The sequence below is a fragment of the Typopeltis vanoorti genome, chromosome 19, assembly GCF_054136105.1.
Source record: "Typopeltis vanoorti isolate ZY-2024b chromosome 19, IOZ_Tvanoo_1.0, whole genome shotgun sequence".
NCBI classification, from domain to species: Eukaryota; Metazoa; Arthropoda; class Arachnida; order Uropygi; family Thelyphonidae; genus Typopeltis; species Typopeltis vanoorti.
The window spans coordinates 93,565,515-93,588,054 of record NC_143567.1 but is presented as its reverse complement, the minus strand read 5'-3'; the positions used below and the strand labels follow the sequence as shown (position 1 = coordinate 93,588,054).

Genomic DNA, 22,540 nt, shown 5'->3' with positions numbered 1-22,540 from the left:
TGGTATGCTTGATCACATAGCTTTTAGGCTGGATCTTGTAGACAAGATCATTGAGACCTACCACACCCCGATGGCTAATAAGAAAGGTGGAAGACCAGCTAAAATAGGGAACCCAATGAGACCAACAGAAGACACTTTCCAGAATATATACTTTCTACTGCAAAGCAAGCAGAGCCAAGAAGAAAATGTGCCATTTGTTGCAAAAGATCAGCTTTAAGAAAGAAGATTCGCAAAGAAATGTGTGTTGTGCCCTGATTGCAGATAGGGTGTACTTCACCATGCTTCAAAATCTACCATACTCATCGAAAATTCTTAAGAAATGCAACTGTGTGTAGCTTATTATAGTTATTGTTTCATGTATAAAAATCATTTATTAGCTGAATATTTTTTTTTTTTTTAGTAAATCATTGACAGTTTTTTTTTATAAAAATTGCAAATAAATACTATAATCTTGAAATTTGAGGGCAAAAAAAAACCCTTGGGATTGAAGTACCTGAAACTGGGACATAATGGTCAAAGGGTTAAAGAAAGCACTGAGGGCTTACTTCATCGTCTTAACTTAAATTGGAATGACTGCCTCTCTCTAAGATATGGGTCTTAGAGAGTCTTATCCTAATCACACATCAATAATTATTTTTTTTAATTTTAAAATAACTAATGAATAATTGATATTGCAATATTTCCTCAGTTATGCCATTGCATGGTTTTATGTATACCATCACATGGTTATTACTTTTTCAAATCAATCCATTGTTTGATTTGAGTCTGTATCACTTTCTACTTTGTAATTAACTATTGTTGCCACTGATGATGGCGTAATATTCAGGCTGAAATATATGGCCTTCATTAAATAGTATTACTTATTCCTTGTGTTTCTCATGTTTATTTAAAAAAATCCTACTATGGTACAAGTGTCTCTTAAACAACAATTGTATACTCAGAATCATGGTAAGATACTCAGAGCTGCAGCATCTAGAAACGTAGCTTTTAAACTGTAAATGGCTATAATGAAAATATTAAGTGACTGAATAATTGCATTACATTCTGGCAACAGTACTCTTTTATGTGTTTGTTGGGGGGGGGGGTGTCACATAAAATCTTCACATGACCTACTTTTGTATCTTAGAGTGTATGGTAATATTATTATACAGTATCTTCATGTAGTCAGAAGACTCGTCATGGGAGGTCCATTTATTCACACACTAGCCATCATTCACACAATACATCATCTTCTAGCTTTACAACTCTGAGTTTTAGCTTACAAAACAATTTTTGGCCATTATTTTCCTTTCTGTGCAATATTCTTCCAATTCTTAACTTTGAGAATTGTAAGATCTTTTTTGTACATCAGTGCTTCTCAAACTTATGGAGGTAAAGGCCCTTTTGGAGAAATTAAAATATTTCACGTCCCCCATCGGAAAAAAAAATCATAATACAGACATATATTATTATATTTATTGTCTTTATATTCAATATAAAACATACACAGTGAATTGCAAAAATCAAATGAAAATATTATATTTTTAGCATTTTACATACACATTTGACATGGCACACTTAGTCTTAAAACATTTTAAATTTGTTTTCATTATTTCATGGCCCCCTTGGGGACTGTGGCCCACAGTTTGGGAAGCACTATTGTACATCATCAGTCCATCTTTTTCTTGGTCTACCTTTCTTCCTTTGTCCTAATGATTTCTATTCAAATCTTTTTTTAACTTCTCTAGCTTTTTCCATTCTTTCTATATGCCCAAACCACACTATTCTTTGTGAATTTATATATCTTACTATATCTTCACCATTAGTTAGTTGTTCAAGTTCATTATTTGTTCTAATTCTCCATATCCCATTTTCTTCTCTTATTGGTCCATATATCTTCCTTAATATTTTCCTTTCTTTATCTATCTTGTGTTAATGACCACGTTTCACATCCATATGTTGTTACAGGTCTTATAATTGTTTTATAAAGTTCTAATTTACAATTACAATTAAGAATCTTATTACTTATTGACTTTTTATAAATATAATAACATTTATTTCCAGCCATGATTCTACTATTAAATATTTAAAACTATCTACAACTTCAAAATTGTATTTGCCTATATTATATCTTGTGTTTTTATTTATTGTCTTTCCACATTGTATATATATTTAGTCTTCTGTTCATTAATTTGTAATCCAACTTGTTTAGCGTTTTATTAAGTTCTTCAAATTTCTCTTCTAAATCTTTTCTCCTGCGAATTATTATTGCTATATTATCTGCATATGCACATATTTGTATTAATTTATTATTAATAAATCCTCTCATATTTAACTTTCTTATTATTGCTTCAGGTACCAAATTAAATAACACATTAACTGTCATGCGAGTTGTATTTAACGCATGCTAGTTTTGAGCCCTGGACCTTGTGAAGTATATAATTCGCATGTCTCTTTACCTTGGTAGCTGCGTGGTGCACAGGCAACTCACTCTGCCATGCTGTAACATACATTATTATTATTACCCCAAGACCTCGTTGAGTCAACTGGGAGGTCCTTTTATCACACACATCTCATCATACCGTTTCTTAAACACACTCAAACTCCTTGCAGACACCACGCTCTCAGGCAAGGCATTCCAATCATTCACAACTCTGCACTTAAAAAACCTGCCTCTCACTCCCCTACTCACACCCTCTTTATACAGTTTCCAGGAATGACCTCTGGTTCTCCCCTGATCTCCCACTATTCTTTGCAGAACTTCTCCACCATTAATCCTTTAACAACCCCTCACCAACTTGTAGGTCTATCATATCTCCCCTCTTCCTCCTGTCCACCACTCTGCAAATTACACCTTCTCAATCTTTCCTCATACTCCACATTCCAGAGGTCAGAAACTACCGTAGTCAGTCGCCTTTGGACCCTTTCCAACATTTCTTCATCCTTCTGAAAACCAGGTGACCAAATCTGGGCACAATAGTCCATGTGTGGCCTAATGAAAGCCTTATACAACGGAACAAGAATCTCCCTACTTCTACACGTCAGTGTCCTCCGCATCATTGCCAGAAGCCTTTGTATTGTCTTCACAATTTTGGCGATGTGTCCCCTAAATTTTAGATCCTTATCCACTATCACCCCCAGATCTCTTATTTCATCTATCTCCAACAATATATTCTCACCAAGCATAAATTCTGCATCCCATCTTTGTTTTCCAAATTTTAAAACCTTATTTTCCTCAGTGTTGGATGTTCGTGTGAGAAGAGGGGCAGAATTGTCAACTGACCACCACCTTGTTGTGTGCACTCTACGGCTTCAGAAACCAGATGCTACCATCAACGGTGGTAGGCCTAAGCAGCTATCCTGCATGAAATGAAATGGAGACATTGGAAAATGAGGCTGTGAGGAAGAATTTTGCAGATGACATTTCCTCCGGGTTCAAAGAGATTCCCAAGCATACTGCAGATGTTGAGGAGGAATGGAAGCTGTTCAAAACAGCTGTCACTGCCTCTGCACTCTCATGGTGCGGCAGAAAGTGGCTCGGCGTGGCAATGGGCAGTGAGAAAAGGACACCTTGGTGGAACCAAGGTGTCCGAAAAACTGTCTGAGCAAAAAAGGAGTCCTACCTAACATGGCTTAGAGTCAGGTCACCTGAGATGCGTTTGCGGTATGCTGAGGCACGAAAAAGCTGCTGCTAAGGCAGTAAAGACAGCAAAGCAGAAGGCTTGGGAATCCTTTGGAGAAAGATTAGACTCATCCTATGCAAATGCAAACAAAGTATTCTGGCAGCCCATCCGCTGCGTTCAACGGAAGAAATCATGCACAGCAAGGGCAATTAAGGCCTCTGATGGTGCACTTTTAACAACTGAGAAGGATATCCTCCACAGATGGAGGGAACACTTTGAGAGCCTTCTTAACTTGGGTGGCCCAGCAGTTGTGGACATCCAAGAGGTGCAGATCGGGGAAATGACTAGTCTCACAGCAGAAGAGGTCCATTTAGCAATGAAATCGCTAAAATCGGGCAAGGCTGATGGTGATGATGAAATTCGGCCCGAAATGCTAAAAGCCTTAAATCGAGACAGTGTTCTCTGGCTGACTCGGGTGTGTCAGGCTGCTTGGATATCTGGGCGAGCACCAAAGCAATGGCAGACAGTCATAATAATACCAGTCTTTAAGAAGGAAGACCAGAAGGATTGCAGTAACTGTCGTGGCATCTCTCTGCTCAGCCTGCCTGGGAAAGTGTATGCTAAGTGCTTGGAAAGACGGTGCAGGAGCATAGTTGAGTCAAAGTTCCAGGAAGAACAATGTGGCTTTCGTCCTGGTAGAAGCACAACTGACCAAATCTTCACTTTAATGCTAGTCTTTGAGAAATCTTGGGAATATGCCAAAAATGTCTACACATGTTTTGTGGACTTGGAGAAGGCATATGACCGGGTTCCTCGGGATAAGCTTTGGCAAGTAGTACAGGAGTATGGAGTGGATGGTCAACTATTAGCTGCCATCAAGTCCCCGTATGAATGCCCAGAGTTTTGTGTCAGGGTAAACAGCACAAAGTCTGAACCTTTCACAGTCTCCGTTGGCCTCTGCCAAGGATGTGTTCTGTCAGCCCTCCTTTTCATAATATTTATGGACTGGATTGATAGGCACAGCCGAAACAGTGAGTACGTCAGAATTGGAAGATGTAGCATTGGACGTCTGCTTTTTGCAGATGACCTAGTTCTGCTTAGCTCTTCCACAGATGATCTCCAGCAGACCCCTCGATAGGTTTGTAGCTGTTTGTGCAGACGCCGGAATGAAGATCAGTGTGGCCAAAACTGAAACATTTGTGGTCTCAAGACAACCATCCCAGTGCACTCTAAATGTAAGTGGAGTCCCAATGAGACAGGTGGAGAAGTTTAAATACTTTGGGTTCATATTCACGAATGATGGAAAATGGGATGTAGAGCTAGATACTCGAATTGGCTTAGCAAGCTCAATATTACAGGAGCTTGGCCATTCGGTAGTATTGAAGCAGGAGTTAAGCCAGAAGGCAAAGCTGGCTGTCTTCAATACAGTCTATGTCCCCATCCTCACCTGTGGTCATGAGAGTTGGATAATGACCGAAAGAATGCGGACACGAATCCAAGCGGCTGAAATGAGGTTCCTTCGAGGGGTTGCGGGGCTGACAAAACTCGACAGAGTCAGAAGCTCTGCAATTTGGGAAACCCTCAATACTCAACTGCTGCTTCTCCATGTTGAGAGATCACAGTTACGCTGGTACGGGCACCTGGTCAGAATGCCACAAGAGAGGCTCCCTCAGCAGGCCCTCTGCCAAGCCAGAAGGTAGGAGGCCACGTGGAAGGCCAAGAACTCGCTGGATAGATTATATCCAAAACCTTGGGTGGACACATTTGGGAATCCCACCAGAACACCTGAGCTTGGTGGCAGAGGACCGTGACCATTGGAAGTTCCTCTTGCAACTGTTTCCCCCCACAACCCAATTAGGAAAGGTGGGCCTTGAAGATGTATGTATGTACATTTTGCAACATTGAACTCATATCCCCATTTCTATGCCCAATCACTCAATTTATACAATTCTTCTTGTAAGGCCATAACATCTTCACTACTCTTTATGGTTCGTCCCAACTTTGCATCATCTGCAAACAACTGAATATCTCGGTCCAAATCTTCACCAATATCATTAATATACAAGTTAAACAGTAATGGCCCTAAAACAGACCCCTGAGGCACTCCACTAGTAACTTTCCTTTTTCTGGATATCGCACCCCCATACACAACTTGTTGATACCTATCAGATAGCCAGTCTCCAATCCAATGCAGTAATCTAATATCCAACCCCCATCTGCTCTAGTTTGACTGTCAACTTATCATGAGGTACTCTATCAAAAGCCTTTGCGAAATCCAAGTATATTACTGTGTATTCTTCTCCTCTGTCCAAGGAAGCAGTCACTTTATTGTATTAAGTAAGTAGATTACTAAAACATGACCTCCATTTAGCAAATCCATGCTGTCCATCAAAGATGATACCATTGTTGTCAATCCAACTCTGGATCCTAGTTCTCACAAATTTCTCCAACAACTTAACCACAACACCTGATACAAAGATAGGCCTATAGTTTGATGCTTGAGTTTGCTTACCTCCTTTATGAAGTGACACAATCTTGCCCTCCTTCCACTCCTTAGGAGCTTGACCAAGTGCAAGACTCCTATTAAAAAAATATGTCAAGGCAGGTGTCAACTCCCTGGCACATTCCTTCAGAATATGTGGTGATATATTATCAAGTGTTATCACAGCCTTATTAACATCTAGTTTGCTCAACTCCCCATACATCTCTTTCTCACTTATAGTCAGTCTCTCCTCCCCATCATCAACTGCTTTCAATCTCTCCATGAAGTCACATTCACAAGATTGAAAGACCTTTATGAACTGCTCATTAAGTATCTCCACCACACATTCTGCAATAGCTGTCTTTATACCATTTCTGCAATTGATATCATCTTTCCATAATCATTCTTTCTTTTGTTGGCTACATATCGAAAGAACTCCCTAGGAATTCTTTTTGGCTTCATTAGCTAACTGCTGTTCATACCTCTCTTTAGCTACTTTCACCAACGAAGTCACCCTCCTTGCCTGGTCTTTGTAGACTTCATGAAATTGGTTATTTCCGCTTCTCTTATGCTGCATGCACAATGTTCTTTTTCTCTGTATTGCATGCTTAATCTCTTTATTCATCCATCTCACACCTACCTTATTTAACCTTCTCACCCTTGGAATGCATTTAGACATTGCATCTACTAGATAGTTTTTGAAAATCCCCCAAGCTGCATTAATCTCTTTTCCAGCTAACTCTTCATTCCACGCTACACCTGCAAGCTGTCTCCTGAGCTCTTCGTAATCACCCCCCTCCCTGTAGTTCCCCATATACCCTTTTCTCACAGGGGTCCTCACACTGCTGGCAACCACCCAGGTATCACCTCATGGTCACTCTTACCAATTGGTGGATGATTTGACACCTCATTTATAATTACATTCTCTGAGGAGATGACCAAATCCAAGATCCTTAATCCTCGTGTGCTCTCTGTTACATACTGTCTGAGATAGTTATCCCTTAAAAACTCAAGAAACTCATTTTCTTTACTTCCATTTGCTGTCTCATCATTCCAGTCTATATTGCCATAATTAAAATCACCCATAATGATCACCCTTTTCTTTTCTTGGCTTATTTGACTATACATTTCACTATCATCACCATCCACATTACCTGGTCTATAACAACATCCCATCAAGTATTTGATTCCATTCACCTCTATCTCACACCATACTGCCTCAAAACCACTGGCATTATTTCCGTCTTGCATCTCTACTTTGTATGGACATACTCTTTCTCTATCATCAATAGTACTCCTCCTACCTTTTTATCCCTTCTATCCTCACGAAACACATCATACCCTCTATCTCTGTTCCTGTCAGGATGTCATCCTCTTCTAACCATGTCTGACTTATTCTGACAATCTTTGGGTGAACAGACGCAATTAGTGCAACCATTTCATCTGCCTTGTTTCTTATACTTCTAGCATTTGTATACAAACACAGAGGCTCATTTCTGGATCTACAGCTAGTTCCACTGATACCACTCACTCGATGTGATCTCTCCATTCTCGACTGGGGCCATTTCCCTTTCTGCTTCTTCATTTTAGAACCCTTTTCAATTCCAACTGTTTCCTCTTGATCCCTGGTCATCCTAATCCTTTCCTGCCTATACATGCTCTCACCTCCTCTTGGAGCATCCACCTTTCTCACGCTGTGTACCCCTGTTCACCCCGAGCCTCCCCGTTTCCTTGCTCCTCTTGCACACCCATTCTCTCATTTTCTATACTCATACCACTCACTTCGCCATTGATATCCACCTCTTCAATCTCTCCTGTCTTACTCTCCTGCTCTTCCACATCACTCCCCTCTCGATCTGATTCATTCTCTCTATTCACTTCTCTACCTTCCAGCAGCAGTCTCTCCTAGCGACTCGCACTATAACCACTCAAATGTAGTCCATTGCTCCCATACAGCTCACTTCGTCCCTCAAACTCATTCCACACATTAACAAACTGTACTCCTATCTCCTCACACATTTCAGCCAGCATATCATTCATAATACTTGCTCTCTGCCTCATTTCACCACAGTCATATCTTGGCAACACACAGACTACCCTTTCTGTCACACTATTCTCTTTTATCCTTCCAAGCAGGCCTCCTGATATCCATTCTGACATGCTCTTTGTCCTCTCAAATCATTCGTACCAATTAACTCTTTTGCTCGCTCATATCCAATTCCTCAATTACTGTACTCATTTTACCGCCTGTAAACATACCTTGTGCATTCTATCCTCTAGCACACCTTTAATAATGGAGTCACCATACAACGCCACTCACTTATCTTTCGTTAACTCTTTCATGCCATCATGATTTATTTTAATAGTTTTGACCTGAATTCTCTTAATTGCATTCCGCATCCATTTCATTTCTTTCTTCATCCAATCCAATCCAACTTCCAAATCTCGCAACACATTCTCTCTATCATTCAATCTTTCTAACTTTCTAACTCTCGACTCCCTCTTCTCACTTTCACTCTCATTCATCCTTCTTTGTTTCCGTATTTTCGGTCCAACATATGTCCAAATTTCGCTATCATTCTTCTCACTTTCACTCTCATTCATCTTTCTTTGTTTCTGTACTTTCGGTCTAACACGCATCCAACTTTTGCTATCATTCTTCTCACTTTCACTCTCATTCATCTTTCTTTGTTTCCGTACTTTCGGAAAACATGTACTTTGTTTCTGTACATGTTACGTGATGGTGGTCCCCTGGGTCCCCTGCAGTTGGTTCACGAAAGTCTTGCTTGTCGATGTTCTTATTGTTACAATTAATATTGACAATTTAATTCTAAAAATGTGGATCAAATGAATAGAAGTCAATAAATTTCACTTTTCTATTTATTTTTACCTAAATTTTACACTTAAGCCTGACAAGTCAAGAAAAACACTCTACCCTTATGAACTATTTTTCAAGTTTTCACATTACTTTTTACATTAGTAATTTTCAAGTTTTTATATTACTTTTTTATATTGATGTATGTTTTAGGGAAAAGCATTCTACACAAAAGTACACATTCCATTTTCTGCATTTCTGTGCTGTCATGGCATATTCACGTCCTTTCTCAGATTGTGTTTTTTCATAGCACACAGTACATTTTCTTTATTAGAAAGAATGGTTTTGTTTTCGAAGTTTTTATTCTATTTTCATAATAAAACGCTGTGGCCCCAAGGAAAAATTGTTTTTTTCTAGTGTGGCAGTTGTGCTAAACTTGCTGAAAATACATCCATCTCTTTGTCTTATTCCACAGTTTATTTCAAAGTAATTTGAAATAAACTGCAATTTCAAAGTCCATTAATTCCCCATGTATTTTAACTACTGCTTTGGATTCTTCTAATGTGATTTTAATTAATCTAATTAGTTTTCCTAGTATTCTCAGTGTTTTCAAGCTTTGTATCATTTCTTGTCTATTTAATTTATCAAAATGCTTGTTGGAAATCGATATAAATTATGAAGTTCTATATCATATTCTAAGCATTTTCCATCTATATTTCACAGCATAAATATATTATTGTGGATTTTTTATTTCTGAAACCACACACTGGTACTCTCCTATTATTGTTTCTACATATGGTTCTAATCTTTTATATATCACACTTGATAAGATTTTTTATATCACATTCATTCAATTAATCATTCAAATTCCTCTATAGTTCTGACAATTCTTCCTATCTCCTTTTTTATATATTGGTTGGATTATTCCAATTTTTCAATTATTTGGCATTTTTTCTTCTTTCCATATCTAATATCAAATAATAAATTTCTTTCCATAAGATTTCACTTGCATTTTTTATAAGTGGTCCTGTTATCCCATCTACTCCTGGTGCTTTAAAACTTTAAATTTGTTTTATTATTTCCACAACTTCTTTGTAAGTTGGTTCTTGAATTCTTTCTTCTGTATTTCTACAATTATTTTGATCTTCATATTCCTTATTTTCTTCTGCTGTCATCATGAATAATTCCTTAAAATATTCCTTCCATCTTTCTTTAACTAATTCTTTCTCTGTTAATACTTTTCCTTCTTTATCCTTACATCCTATCATTTGTGCATCAAAATTATGTATTAACTGTTTTAATTCTTTATAGAATTTTCTAGTTTCTCTTTTCTCATTATATTGCTCCATTTGTTCCACTTTCTTCTCCATAATTTCTTTATTTTTCTTTTTACAAATTTTATTTGCCTGCTTTCTTTTCTCTTCATATTCTCTATTATTTCTTGTGTTCCTTTGTAAATCTTTTTCCCTTGCTTTGTTTTTCAATTCAATTATTTCTTTACATTCTTCATTAAACCATTCATTTCTATTTTTCCTATACCATCCAATTTCATCTTCAGCTGCATTTATGATTGTTGGATTGAGTCCCATTTTACTTCTATATTATTACTTTTTTATATTGTTTTAATGTTATCTTTTATTTTCTTCTGATATTTATCAATTATTTCTCTATTTTGGAATGCTTTAGTGTTCCATTTCTTTACCTTAAAATTTTCTTTTGGTCTACATTTGATATTCTGTATATAAATTTAATTTTAACTAACATGTGATCAGATTCACAATTTGCTCCTCTATATTCTCTTACATCATTAAGTGAACTTGCCCATCTTTTTGAAATCAGGACATGATCTATTTGATTACATTCTTTGGTGGTTAGAATAATCCAATTCCCCAAATGTATCTTATGTCGAAAAGATGTGCTCATTACTAATTATATGAAGCCAAAGGCTTCAATTCGACAACATGAACTTATTTAAGTTAAGGGATAGTATCCCTTAACTTAAATAGTTCATGTCGCCGAATTGAAGCCTTTGGCTCTTCATATAATTAGTAATTTATTAGGACACCTTCTTGGAAATTCTCGTAGAAGGGATGTAAGTTCTGTTTGCTACAAACTTGGTATTAACTAGGTCTACCTACCCACTGATGAGACCTCAATAAAGGTTGAAACCAGTCTGGGTAGTGACCTTTTCTCATAATGTAGAACAGTAATACAGCTCCTGGAGATAAGTTCACATTATGGGTAAATACCAAGAATAGTGATCAGAGCTTGCTCCACCCTTACTATGAGTTGCCTCAGTTTGCACTACCAAATGGGTCAAGTGTTGCACTATCCAGGTATTTGCTTATGCTTGGAATCACTGAACTTTATATAGTTTCTATATTCGGCATGAAACTCTTTGAGTTTCTTATTTGGCTAAGAAACAATATGGGATGTAATATCCCTTAACTTAAATTATGTGCTCATTATTTTAAGTTTGTTTGATATTGCTAATTGTATAAGTTTATTTCCATTTTCACTGGTTTCTTCGTGTAAACTGTACTTTCCAATTATTTCATTAAATATGTCTTCATTAAAGATCCCCTAATATTATCATGGCATCATTTTTATTTATTTTTTTCATGTTTCTTGTAAATCCTCGTAAAACTGATTTATCACAATCTCGTCAGCATTTTCAGTCGGGGCATATACGTTAATAAAAGTGATATTATGGAATTTCCCTTTAATTCATAACTTGCAAATTCTTTAATTTATTGGCATAAATCCTAAAATTGAATTTATTGTCTTATTTCTAATAATAAATCCTTCTCCATAATTTCCTTGTTCATACCACTATAATACATAATATCTTTTTTTTTTCTTTTCCTCTCCATCTTATCTCCTGTAATGCTGTAACATCCAATTTATATTTCTTTAACTCTTCTGCTGTACAGTGTTGTAAACAATGTTACTATACTCTAACATTGTTTTAACATTCCATGTTCCAAAATTTATTAACCTTTTACTTTTTATGTGTCGTTTCCTTGAAGTCAGTCTGGCTTTCATTTGTTTAGCTTTCTTAACAAGAGATTTTTTTTTTTTACAGGAGTGGGTTGTTAACCCATTACCACCCCCCCCCCCCCTGGAGGATCGGGACTCTAAATTTTTGTACCCTGGAGGTAGGGTGGCCCAGCTATATCCCCAGACACTGGGTACCCATTTTAGTCACCTCTTACAACATGCATGGGCTACATTGGGACTATTCTTTAACCCCAGTCACTATATTGGGGACAATACCTATCTTACTTCTCTCCTTAAATTCATTCAGTGATGAAACACCCACAACCACCTCTGACAACCCATTCACTACACTCCAATCAAAAAAACCTAGTCCTAACAATCTTGCTAACTACTTTTACACAACTTCCACTGGTGATCCCTTGTTTCTCTCTCCTCTTGCCGTATACTGAAAAAAAGTCTTCTGTGTTAATCCTATAAAACCTCATTAATAACTCAAATCTATCATGTCTCTCCTTTTTTGTCTATGAGACCATCAGTCTATTGTTATAGAGAGTATTTCACAGACCTGCCACAATCTTTGTTACTCACCTCTGGATCCTCTTCACAACGTCATCACTACAGAATCTGGAAGTCCAGATCAGTTTGCAGTAATCCGGAGGTGGCCTTATTAAAGCCTTATATAGTGGAACAATAACCTCTATCCCTGCTTGTTAGTGTGTTCAACAACCACATAAACTGAGGTGCTATTTTGGTCACCTTTGCAATATTCCCTCTAAACTTCAACTCCCTGTCCACAATCACACCCAAGTCCTTGGTCTCATCAGTTTCCTTCAGTTCAGCTCCATCAATATAGTACACAACTTTTGATCTTTTCCCAAAGTGCATTGTCTTACACTTGACTACATTGAACCGGAAACCATTTATGTTTGCCATACTGCTAATCTACTTAAGTCTTCCTGCAGGATCTCTGTATCACTTTCATTTTACCGTTGCTCTTCCCAGTTTAGCATAGTCAGCAAACAGCTGAATATTTTGTATCAAATCATTTCCAATATCATTGATATACAAATTAAACAATTCTTCTTATTATTATTACTTAACACTTCCAGGGAGGTGTTAGGTAATAATCAGGTGCCCTTGCTCGATGAGGGAGTCCAGATCAGTTTGCAGTAATCCAGAGGTGGCCTTATTAAAGCCTTATATAGGGGAACAATAACCTCTATCCCTGCTTGTTAGTGTGTTCAACAACCACATAAACTGATGTTCTATTTTGGTCACCTTGCAATATTGCCCTCTAAACTTCAACTCCCTGATATATTTATGCAGTAATAATAATTCTATGTGGAATCTTCTCAAGAGTTTTTGGAAAGTCTAGTAATATCACTGAGTAGCTATTTCCCATTGTCACTCTTTTATAAAAAAAAATAAGCAAATTATAAAACAAGACTTGCCCTTCACAAACCATGTTGTCCCTTATAGAGTATCATATTCCTATCCATCCAGTTCTGAATTTTGTCTTTTACCAATTCTCCAGTACCTCAATCATCACTCCTGAGATGCTGATTGGCAAATTGATGAATTTACTACTACGTTCTTGGATTTCTTGAATTTGCTATTTCCTTTATGCTATGTTCTGCCCTCTTTCCACTTCCCACTACTGAGGCTTAAATTAAACAGCTTGGTCAGAGGAGCTAATACAGTTGCACATTCTCATAATATATGCGCTGATATGCCATGTAATGCCATTGCTGCATTCATATTAAGATTCTGCAATATTTTAAGCACCTTTGTGTCTTCAACCTGTATTCTCCTATCAATCAATGTCACATCTGGCATTGAAATGTCACCACTTGGATGTACATGTTTGCAAAGTTATCTTCCCACCATCAGCACTTTTTAAAATCATTCCTCCTTTTATTTGCCACATAGTGAAAGAACTCCTTCGGGTATCTTCTGGCCTCATCAGTTAGATTTCTTTCATAATTAGCTTTGGCCTTCCTTGCCATACCAGTCACTCTTCTTGCCTGCACTTTATACTGATTATGCACATGGTGATCACCTGTTTCTTTATAATCCCTCCATAACCTTTTCTTTGTATGCACTCCTTATTGAAGCTGTTCATCAATCTAACTCCTACCTGATTTATCCTTCTGACTGTAAGTATACATTCAGATACTGCTTTCTTCAAACACTCCCTTGACCACCTCCCGTGCACCATATAGCTCTCCTCCAAATTCTTATGCCATTGCTCTGTTGCAAGCTGTCTCTTCAGGTTGCCAAAATCACCTGTTTTGTAATTCTGCATATATACTTTCTTAATAGAAAATTCTGCACATCTGGCAATCTCCCAGGTCAAGACTATATGATCACTTTCTCCAGGAAGAAGCTGTGTACCTAGATTGGTTAGTGCTAAGTTCTCTAATGCTATAATCAGATCCAGCACTCTTGAATCTCAAGTCCCACTCCATTACTTGTTACATTAGGTAATTATCTCTCAGCAGCCATAAAAATTCCATTTCCTTCCCTGTCTCTGTGACCATTCTTTCCAATTTATGTTCCCATAGTTGAAATCCCCCATAATAATTACTCCACCTGTACTCTCATGCTAATTTGTGAGTGCATGTCATCTATATTCTCCCTATTATACCCTTGGGATTATAGCAGAAGCCAATTATATATTTAGTCCTGCTGGCTTCTATTTCGCACCAGATAGCTGCAAATGAACTGCTGTCTGAATTCTTGTACCTCTGATGCACTTCTACTCTTTTTGGGCTTGAATTCCTGTATCATTAGCAAAACCCCTCCCTGGTCCTTTCCCTTCTGTTTTTCTCTGAAAACACTATATACCTTACATTCTTTTTCTGTGACCATATCATCCTCAGGCAACCATGGCCAAGTTGTACCGACCAATGGCCAAAACTCCTCGACCTTATTTTGAATACTTCTAGTATTAGTATACATGAACTGTAATACCCTTTTCACCCCACAACCTCCCTTACACTTTGTGTTATTTGCTGACTAAATTTAACCTGGGGTGCTACATTTTGCATCATGTAATCACCTTTCCACTTACTAACCATGCTCACTTACATCCACCCTAAACATTCTAGTTGTTTGTGCTCCTGCCTTTTGTTAAGTTCCTTTAGAAAATGGCAATGAGACATTGCCGAAATATCGGAAATATCTATTAAAGTATTATTTAATTTATATTCGGATCTACGTTGTTTTAATTCCCTAAGTTATTTAAAAAAGAATAATTATGAATTAAATAATTTTGATATAATTTTGATTCTCCTTTTATATTTTGGTATTGCTTTATGCCACTATTGAAAACAAATAACTTGCTAAAATATAGAGCTGAAAGACTTGAGTTTACAAAACTTTGAGTGTCTGAGTTTCTTTTTATATTTTGGCTATAAAAAGGCTGGATCCATATTACATATTTATAGATATTTATAAGCTTACATGTAGAAAGAAATATAGAATTTTTTCAAATACATTTTATCTGCATTACATTTTAGTTTCAAATCATTATAAACACTTTTTTTGGAAGTTTGCATGCTTTTCTTTCCTGTGATGATCACAATATACTGGTGTAAAATAATTTCAGGAGAAGACCATTTTTGTTTCTGATAATCCTTTTTTAATTATTTTATTTAGTTCCTGCAGAGTATTTTACCCACTTGGATCACATGGGGCAAAGAATAGACAAATATCAGCGTCCAGAACTTTGTTTAGGTTCATATGAATTTATAGCCACAAAAGAATATTGTAAAGTAAGTATTTCAGAAATTTCTATCCATGTGTGTACTAGCAGTTTACATGTCATTGCTTGCAGCAACAAATTTTGGAGGAAAAAAAAAGGGGCTGAAAAAAGGGTCGCTTGAGAAGCAGCAGTACTGTTTGTTTATTATGTTGGTCCTGTCCATGAAAAGTTTACTTGCAAACCTATAGTCCATAAATACTATGGGTGGGCTAAGAATTTTTTTATTTTATTTTTATTGAGTTCATATATTTTTTTACTTGTTTTTTTTTTTACAAAGTCCTGAAATGCTGTTCTAGAGACCCATCATTGAACTTTTTCAAGCCTCTAAGTGGGATAGTGGTCTTTCCCACCTAAATACAGTCACAAACATCCATGCCCACAGCAGGATGCAGACCTGCAACCTGTTGGTTGGAGAGCAGATGCTCTAACCATTCGGCCAGCCAGGATGGCAGATGTGCTTCTCATTTATAAACACACAATGTTTGTGTTTCACTGTGTGGAGTTGCAAAATTATTGCCTCCATGCAGTAAGTGTCAAGGAGCCAGAGCATGAACAAAAATTCCTACTGCCTCTCTCTCTCTTCAGAGGACAGTTTACTATTTTAAAATCTTTGGCCATGTATGAAATTGATAGTCATGAGTTTTCAAATGTTCTACTCACTGTATTCCTGTTTTTGAACCAAACATTTATTTTACCAAAATACATTAAGGCCTTCACTATAATTTCTATTCTGCCTAATCATTGCTGTCCATCATTTAAATCAGTCTTGCATTCCAGTCAGCAAGCCCTTTTTTTTTGTTGTTGTTGATGTGTTTGATTAGCTAAGTCATGTGATAAGAAATATTGTTAATGGTAGTGAAGTGTTTCTTGTGGTGTTGCTTCTACTTAGGAAGCAAATCAACCCAGATGGCTCATTTCAGTACTGTATGGGAGAGTGGGGAAGTACTTGCCATTCATATTTTTCCATAAGATCAAGTACTTCATTTGAAACATGTAATCTGTTCATTATGTGTGTATTTAATCTGAATCAGCTTTTTCCTACACTTTGAAGTAATTTTATGGAACAAGAAAGAACATCAGAAACAGAAAAAAAGTAAATGACACTTTAATTTTGTTTGATTTATAGATGCTCTGAAGGTGAAAACTATTTCATCTCCTACTATTTATGGTATGCAGTGGGTTTGAAATGACTTTTGTGTAAAAGTTTGAAGCAGTTAATCCCAGTTTCAAAGGATGCAGTTGGAAGCAGCCTATAGCACATTAGTAAAGTGTGGAGGAGATAGAAAAATTATTTAATGAGAAGAAATTTATTAATGCGAGTTAAACATTTTCAAATTACTTTTCAGGAAATAAATATGAATAGTTGATTGTTGCAAAAAATAATAGAGGAATTTAATAAAGTTGGCAGAAAATTTTATTCAGTGAGTTTAGAGTAAAACTGACAGGTGTGTGTGTAATAACAAGCTGTTACCTGTATCTTAACAGATCAGATGGATAGGTCGGAGTTGGGAACATGGATACATTTGTAGAAAATATATATAATAGTAACTTGAATGTCTTTGTGAAAGATAGCAGACTGAATCAGTGAGACAGGATGCTGATCAACCTAATTGCTCTTTCCTGTTGTCTACTTTCTCTCTTAAGATACCTACTTCAGAGATCAGTATTTAGTCATTAGATTTGTGTCATTGCTAAGGAGCAACATAATTTGCCTTGAAGAAAACAGACCAAAAAAATTATTTGAATGTCGAGGCTGTAATAGTAGTGATACGTTTATGCTAGGAAAATGAGATTAAACATGAGATTAAAGCTATCTGAAGAAAAATCTTTTGTCCAGATCAGGGTGAGACCTACTTATTTTATCCTGTTTTTTAATATTGATTCCATGCAAAATCTATAGAACAATTAATAGCACATTGGTGGTGTGTGTGTGAGAAAGAGAGAAAGGATTTAGAAAGAAAAAATGTATTGACATATTTTTTTCTTAAAGAGTTGGAGGTTGTATATTGTGATAAAAAAAATGCTGTTCTTGATGTAGACAGAATAAAAGAGGAAGCGGAGAAGCAGGTTCACTGTATTTGCAGTTGTATTGTAAAAGGATGTTAGGCAGCTGCTATTCTAATTGCCTAGTTACGCTGGTTTTAACAGGCCTAGCAGAAGTATCGGTAGAAAAGACACAACCAAAATAATGCATCTCTAAGATCAAGTTTAAATGAGTTAGTGAAGTCATAATCATCTATCAGCTGTATCACTCTCCTCTTGACAATATTAAGAATTTTTTAGAGCAGTTTTAGGTGCATCATTCAAAAACATGTGACAGTATTGTAAGGATGGCCAGATTTGGGATTTATATAGTTAGTAGCTGGATGTGTGTAAAAATAACATCTAGATTGGAAACAAACCTCTAGTTTTTTAGAGGTTGAGGCAAATGCTGATGTGTGTTTTTGCCGAAAGAGGTATGGAGATATGTCTCAGTCTGAGAGAGAGAGGGGGGGGAATCCTGTGTGGTAATGTGTGCATTACTAGTATAAGGGAAGGTGAACTGAGATCCTTTTTGGTGAGAGAAATGGCAAGACTTATTTGATGGGATTGAAGGTGATCAGGTTATCCTCGCCCCTTTGAAGGATGGTATGGAGATCAACATATGAGGTTGCAGATCTTTAAGTTCAGGATGTGTGAGTAGTTCATTCACCCTACTGTGAATGAGTAGGTAGGATGAATGGATTGTACAATCATCATCACAGCTTTGCTGTGATGATGACTGTACACTAGAATATAATAGAGCCCTGAAGCACTCCTGAACTGGTGCAAGCTTGATGTGAGCTAGCCATTTGACATGAAATGAACAACTAGAGAGAAAGTTTTCTACCCAATTGCAGAGTGGCATTTATACCAAAGGATGATGGTTTACTGAGTAGGGCTCGATGCTAGACACAAATGCTCTCTGGAAATGTTGGGCGATAATGTTTCTTCAAACTGTACTTTGCATGTGTGTCCAGTGTTGGGTTAATCTAGCCTCTCAAGCCTAGATTAACCCAACACTGGGCACATGCAAAGTACAGTTTGAAGAAATATTATCACTCAACATTTCCAGAGAGAGAGAGTGTTTGTGTCTAGCATCAAGGCCTCTCAAGCCTAGATTAACCCAATTTGATGCCACTTGTTAACCAATTCTTGCAATTTGCCCCAGTGCTACAAGATTTTTTTTTATGTCACTTGTTGGAATTGCTCCCTTTTTTGTTGCTGTCTTCATCCACTGAAGACATTTGCTTTTCCTCCTCATCCCATTCTTTTTCCTGCTCTCTTCTTAATTCCTGTAGCTCTTCAGTGGTTCGCTCAACATTTATGGTCTTGCTCAGGGAGACAACTGTATCTACAATGGCAATTTCATTTTCAGGTCCTTCCAATGCAGTTCCTCAGATGCAGTCATAACCTTTTTTTCAGATGCAGGCCATAACCTTTTTCCAGGCTGATTTTAGAGTTCTCACAGAAACATCTTCCCATGCCTGACTAATAAGATGCAAACAATGAAGAATATTGAAATGATCCTTTCAGAATTCTTCAAGGGTTAATTCTGTGTCGGTGATAACTTCGAAACATCTTTGGAAAAGAGCTTTGATATAAAGCTTTTTAAAGTTGGAAATAACATATTGATCCATTGGTTGTAGGAGCGGTATGGTATTAGAAGGCAAAAACTTAATTTTGATGAAATTAAACTCTTCATTCAAATTTTTCAACTGTGGTGGATGTGCTGGAGCATTGTCCATTATAAGAACTTTTTCAGGTAGACCCTTTTCTTGTGGATACCATTTCACTGTGGGAGCAAAGACCTCTGTCATCCACTCACAGAAGAAGTACCTGGTTACCCAGACTCTGCTATTACCTCTCTACATAATGCTGAATTTGTGCCTGTTAACTTTTTGCTTTGTAAGGACTAGGATTTTCAGAGTAGTAAACCAGCAGAGGTTTTATCTTCAGGTCACCACTGGCATTGGCTCAAAAAAGCAAAGTTGGTCTGTCTTTCATTGGCTTGTGTGCTGGCAATGTCATTTTCTCCTTAGCTATGAACATTCTCTTAGACATTTTCTTCCAGAAAAGCTCAGTTTCATTGCAGTTGAGAACTTGTTCTGGTCTGTAACCTTCTGACACCATCAGTTTCTGAAATTCCTTCATGAATCTTTCAGCGGCTTCTTTGTCAGCGCTAGCACCATCTCCTCTCCATGTCTAACAACACTATGGATACCGGTTCTGTCTTTGCTACTGCTAGTGGATGGCAAATTCTGTAAAAGATCTTTGTAAATAGTTTGAGCTTGTAAACAGATCATGTTTTGAGATACACTATCTCCTTTCAGTTGCATGTCATTAATCCAGACGAGTAGTAAAGAGTAAAGTTTCAATTTCTTCGAGATGACACGATAGATGGCCACATCCAGTTCCTTATAAAAATCTGCTTTCTTGACAATTGTAGCTATGGTGGATTTGGACAAGTCATACTGCTTGCATAGATCACTTTCCCTGACTCCTTTCTCATATTTTCCCACAATCCCTTTCTTAATTTCTATTGTGATTTTTTTCTTCTCTTCTTTCTTAGTTTATCTTTGGCCCCATGTTGAAAATAATATGCTGATCAGTGAAATGATGCTTATCTGGTAGATTATTCAGAAAATAAATGAAGCTACAATAAAACACGTCACTTATAAAGTGAAAAAGTTTGTATTCTTGAAAAGTTCGTATGTTGAGCGGTTCGTAACTCGGGGTACCACTGTGTGCGTGTGTATTGCTCTTCACCTGCTAATTAGTGGCCTATTTAGGATCTACTTCTTTTTCTTTAAACTTTAAAACAAGCCTGATTACCATGTCAGCTGTTCACATGATTAAAAAGTAATTAACACATAATGAAAAATGTTTTAAATTAAGTGGAATTAAAATTATTATTTATATTTAAATTCAAGAGTACTGTGATAAAGCAGATCTTAAAGAATCTATTGTGTGAAAATCTGTAGGAATAGAAAATGATGGTTCATCTTTGTTTCAGTTATGAAAAGGCTGATTCACATAAGTATTTAGAATCAAAATGGAAATGCCAACGTTCTCTTCATTTTCTTACATTTGGGTAAGAGAATGCATCCTGGAATAAATTTAGCAAGGTGTCTATGATGATGTCACCTCCTTTGCATATCAGTTCCATTGTAACACCATCAATTCCCAGTGATTTTCCTATTTTTGAGGAGCTAACTGCTGCAATGACTTCTTCTTTTAATATCATAATATCAGGTAATCTCCTTCCTCCAAACCTCCTGGCAAAATTCTGTCCAAAATATCGTCAGTCAGTTGAGGGTCGTTATGAAAAAGCTTGGTTGCTAACATTTCCATCTATCAACTATTTTCTGGTTATCTGATAGGAGTTCCATCTTCATCTTCTATGTTCCAATTAATTGCAGTAAAAGGTTCGGTTAACTTATTGATATTGATTCTAGTAGACAGGCTTATACGTTGGTTATGCATTGTTAAAACACTTAAGGAATTGAACAATGTAGTTAAGGATATAAATTAAATTATACTTTAATAAATACTTTCCAATATTTCGGCAATGTCACGTTGCCATCTTCTAAAGGAACTTACAAAAAAAGGCACTTGCACATAGGCACTACAACACAGTAACTGGGAATGAAGAGATGAAGCTATTGTTCTCCTAAAAGTCTTGATGGTGCCCTCTAGCGGGCTAAGTAGGTGTTCTTGGCCGTTGGGCTGAAGGTCTGCTGATGTAAGACTCCCAAATTTGGGGATATTCTGATATTCGCTGAGGCTGATTCCATAAATAGTCTTTCGAATTTGTATTTGCTATGGTGTATTACTGTAGCTTTTTTCCACCGTATTCTGTGGCATGTATCCAGAGCATGGTCTGCAAGACTGGAACGGCTGTACTTGTGAAAACGGATGTAGTCCTTGTGTTCAGAAATTCTGATATTCGCTGTCCTGCCTGTTTTGGCCAATACAACTGCAAGAGACCTGGTATACACCAGGTAGGTCTAGGGGAAGTGGTTGGTCTTTAGTGGAGCGGATAAGGGATGCTAATTTTCTGTAAGGTCTGTAACAAGAGGTCAGGTCATGTTTTCTTAAGATTTTGGTAATCTTTTCCGAGGTTCCTCTGATGTAGGGAATGGTGATGGATTTAGAGTAATTCTTGTTGTGGAGGAGGGGGGGATCTGTGGTTTGTAGGTTCTAATATTTTTTGTATTTTTTGGGGGGGGGGTAGCCATTGGCTGAGAAAGTGTGGAGGATGTGATTTAGTTCAGTGTTTAGGGCTAAGTCGTTTGAACAGATTAGTTTAGCCCTGTTGTATAGTGTTTTCACCACTCCATATTGTTGTGAGGGGTGGGGGGGGGATTGTTGGTGAATGTATCTGCCTGTATGAGTGGGTTTTCTGTAAACTGAGAAAACCAAGGTTCCATTAGGCTGCCAGGTGACTAGTATGTCCAGGAAAGGGAGGCTGTTGTTTTCCCCTTTTTCCAGGGTGAACTTGATTCTGGGGTGTTGGTTGTTTAAGTGTGTTAAGAAGGAGAGAAGTGTTTCAGAGCCATGTGGCCAAATAGCGAACACATCATCAGCCTACCGAAGCCATATGGTTGGTTTTTTGGAGGCAGAGGCTAAGACTTTTTCTTCAAAGGTCTCCATAAAGAAATTGGTCAAGGGTTGGGAGAGTTGTGAAATGGCTGTCCCCTCTATTTGTTTGTAGAATTTTCCCTGCCAAACGAAATAGCCTGAGTACATTGTGAACTGAAATAAAGATGAGATATTGGAAGAAAATTTAGCTTGGATTAGCTCTAAAGTTTCCTTGAGTGGGACATTTGTGAATAAAGAGGAGACGTCAAAGC

The 22,540-nt window shown here is 37.2% G+C and overlaps 1 protein-coding gene across 1 annotated transcript in view; it reads left to right on the top strand.

The window, feature by feature from the left end:
• The window catches only part of Sec24CD (COPII coat complex component secretory 24CD), a 400,801-nt gene that overhangs the window by 156,469 nt on the left and 221,792 nt on the right, over nucleotides 1-22,540 (top strand). The window contains exon 8 of the mRNA XM_090409481.1: nucleotides 15,560-15,675. Within this exon, the coding sequence (XP_090265607.1) occupies nucleotides 15,560-15,675 (116 nt within the window). The remainder of the gene's footprint in view (nucleotides 1-15,559; nucleotides 15,676-22,540) is intronic.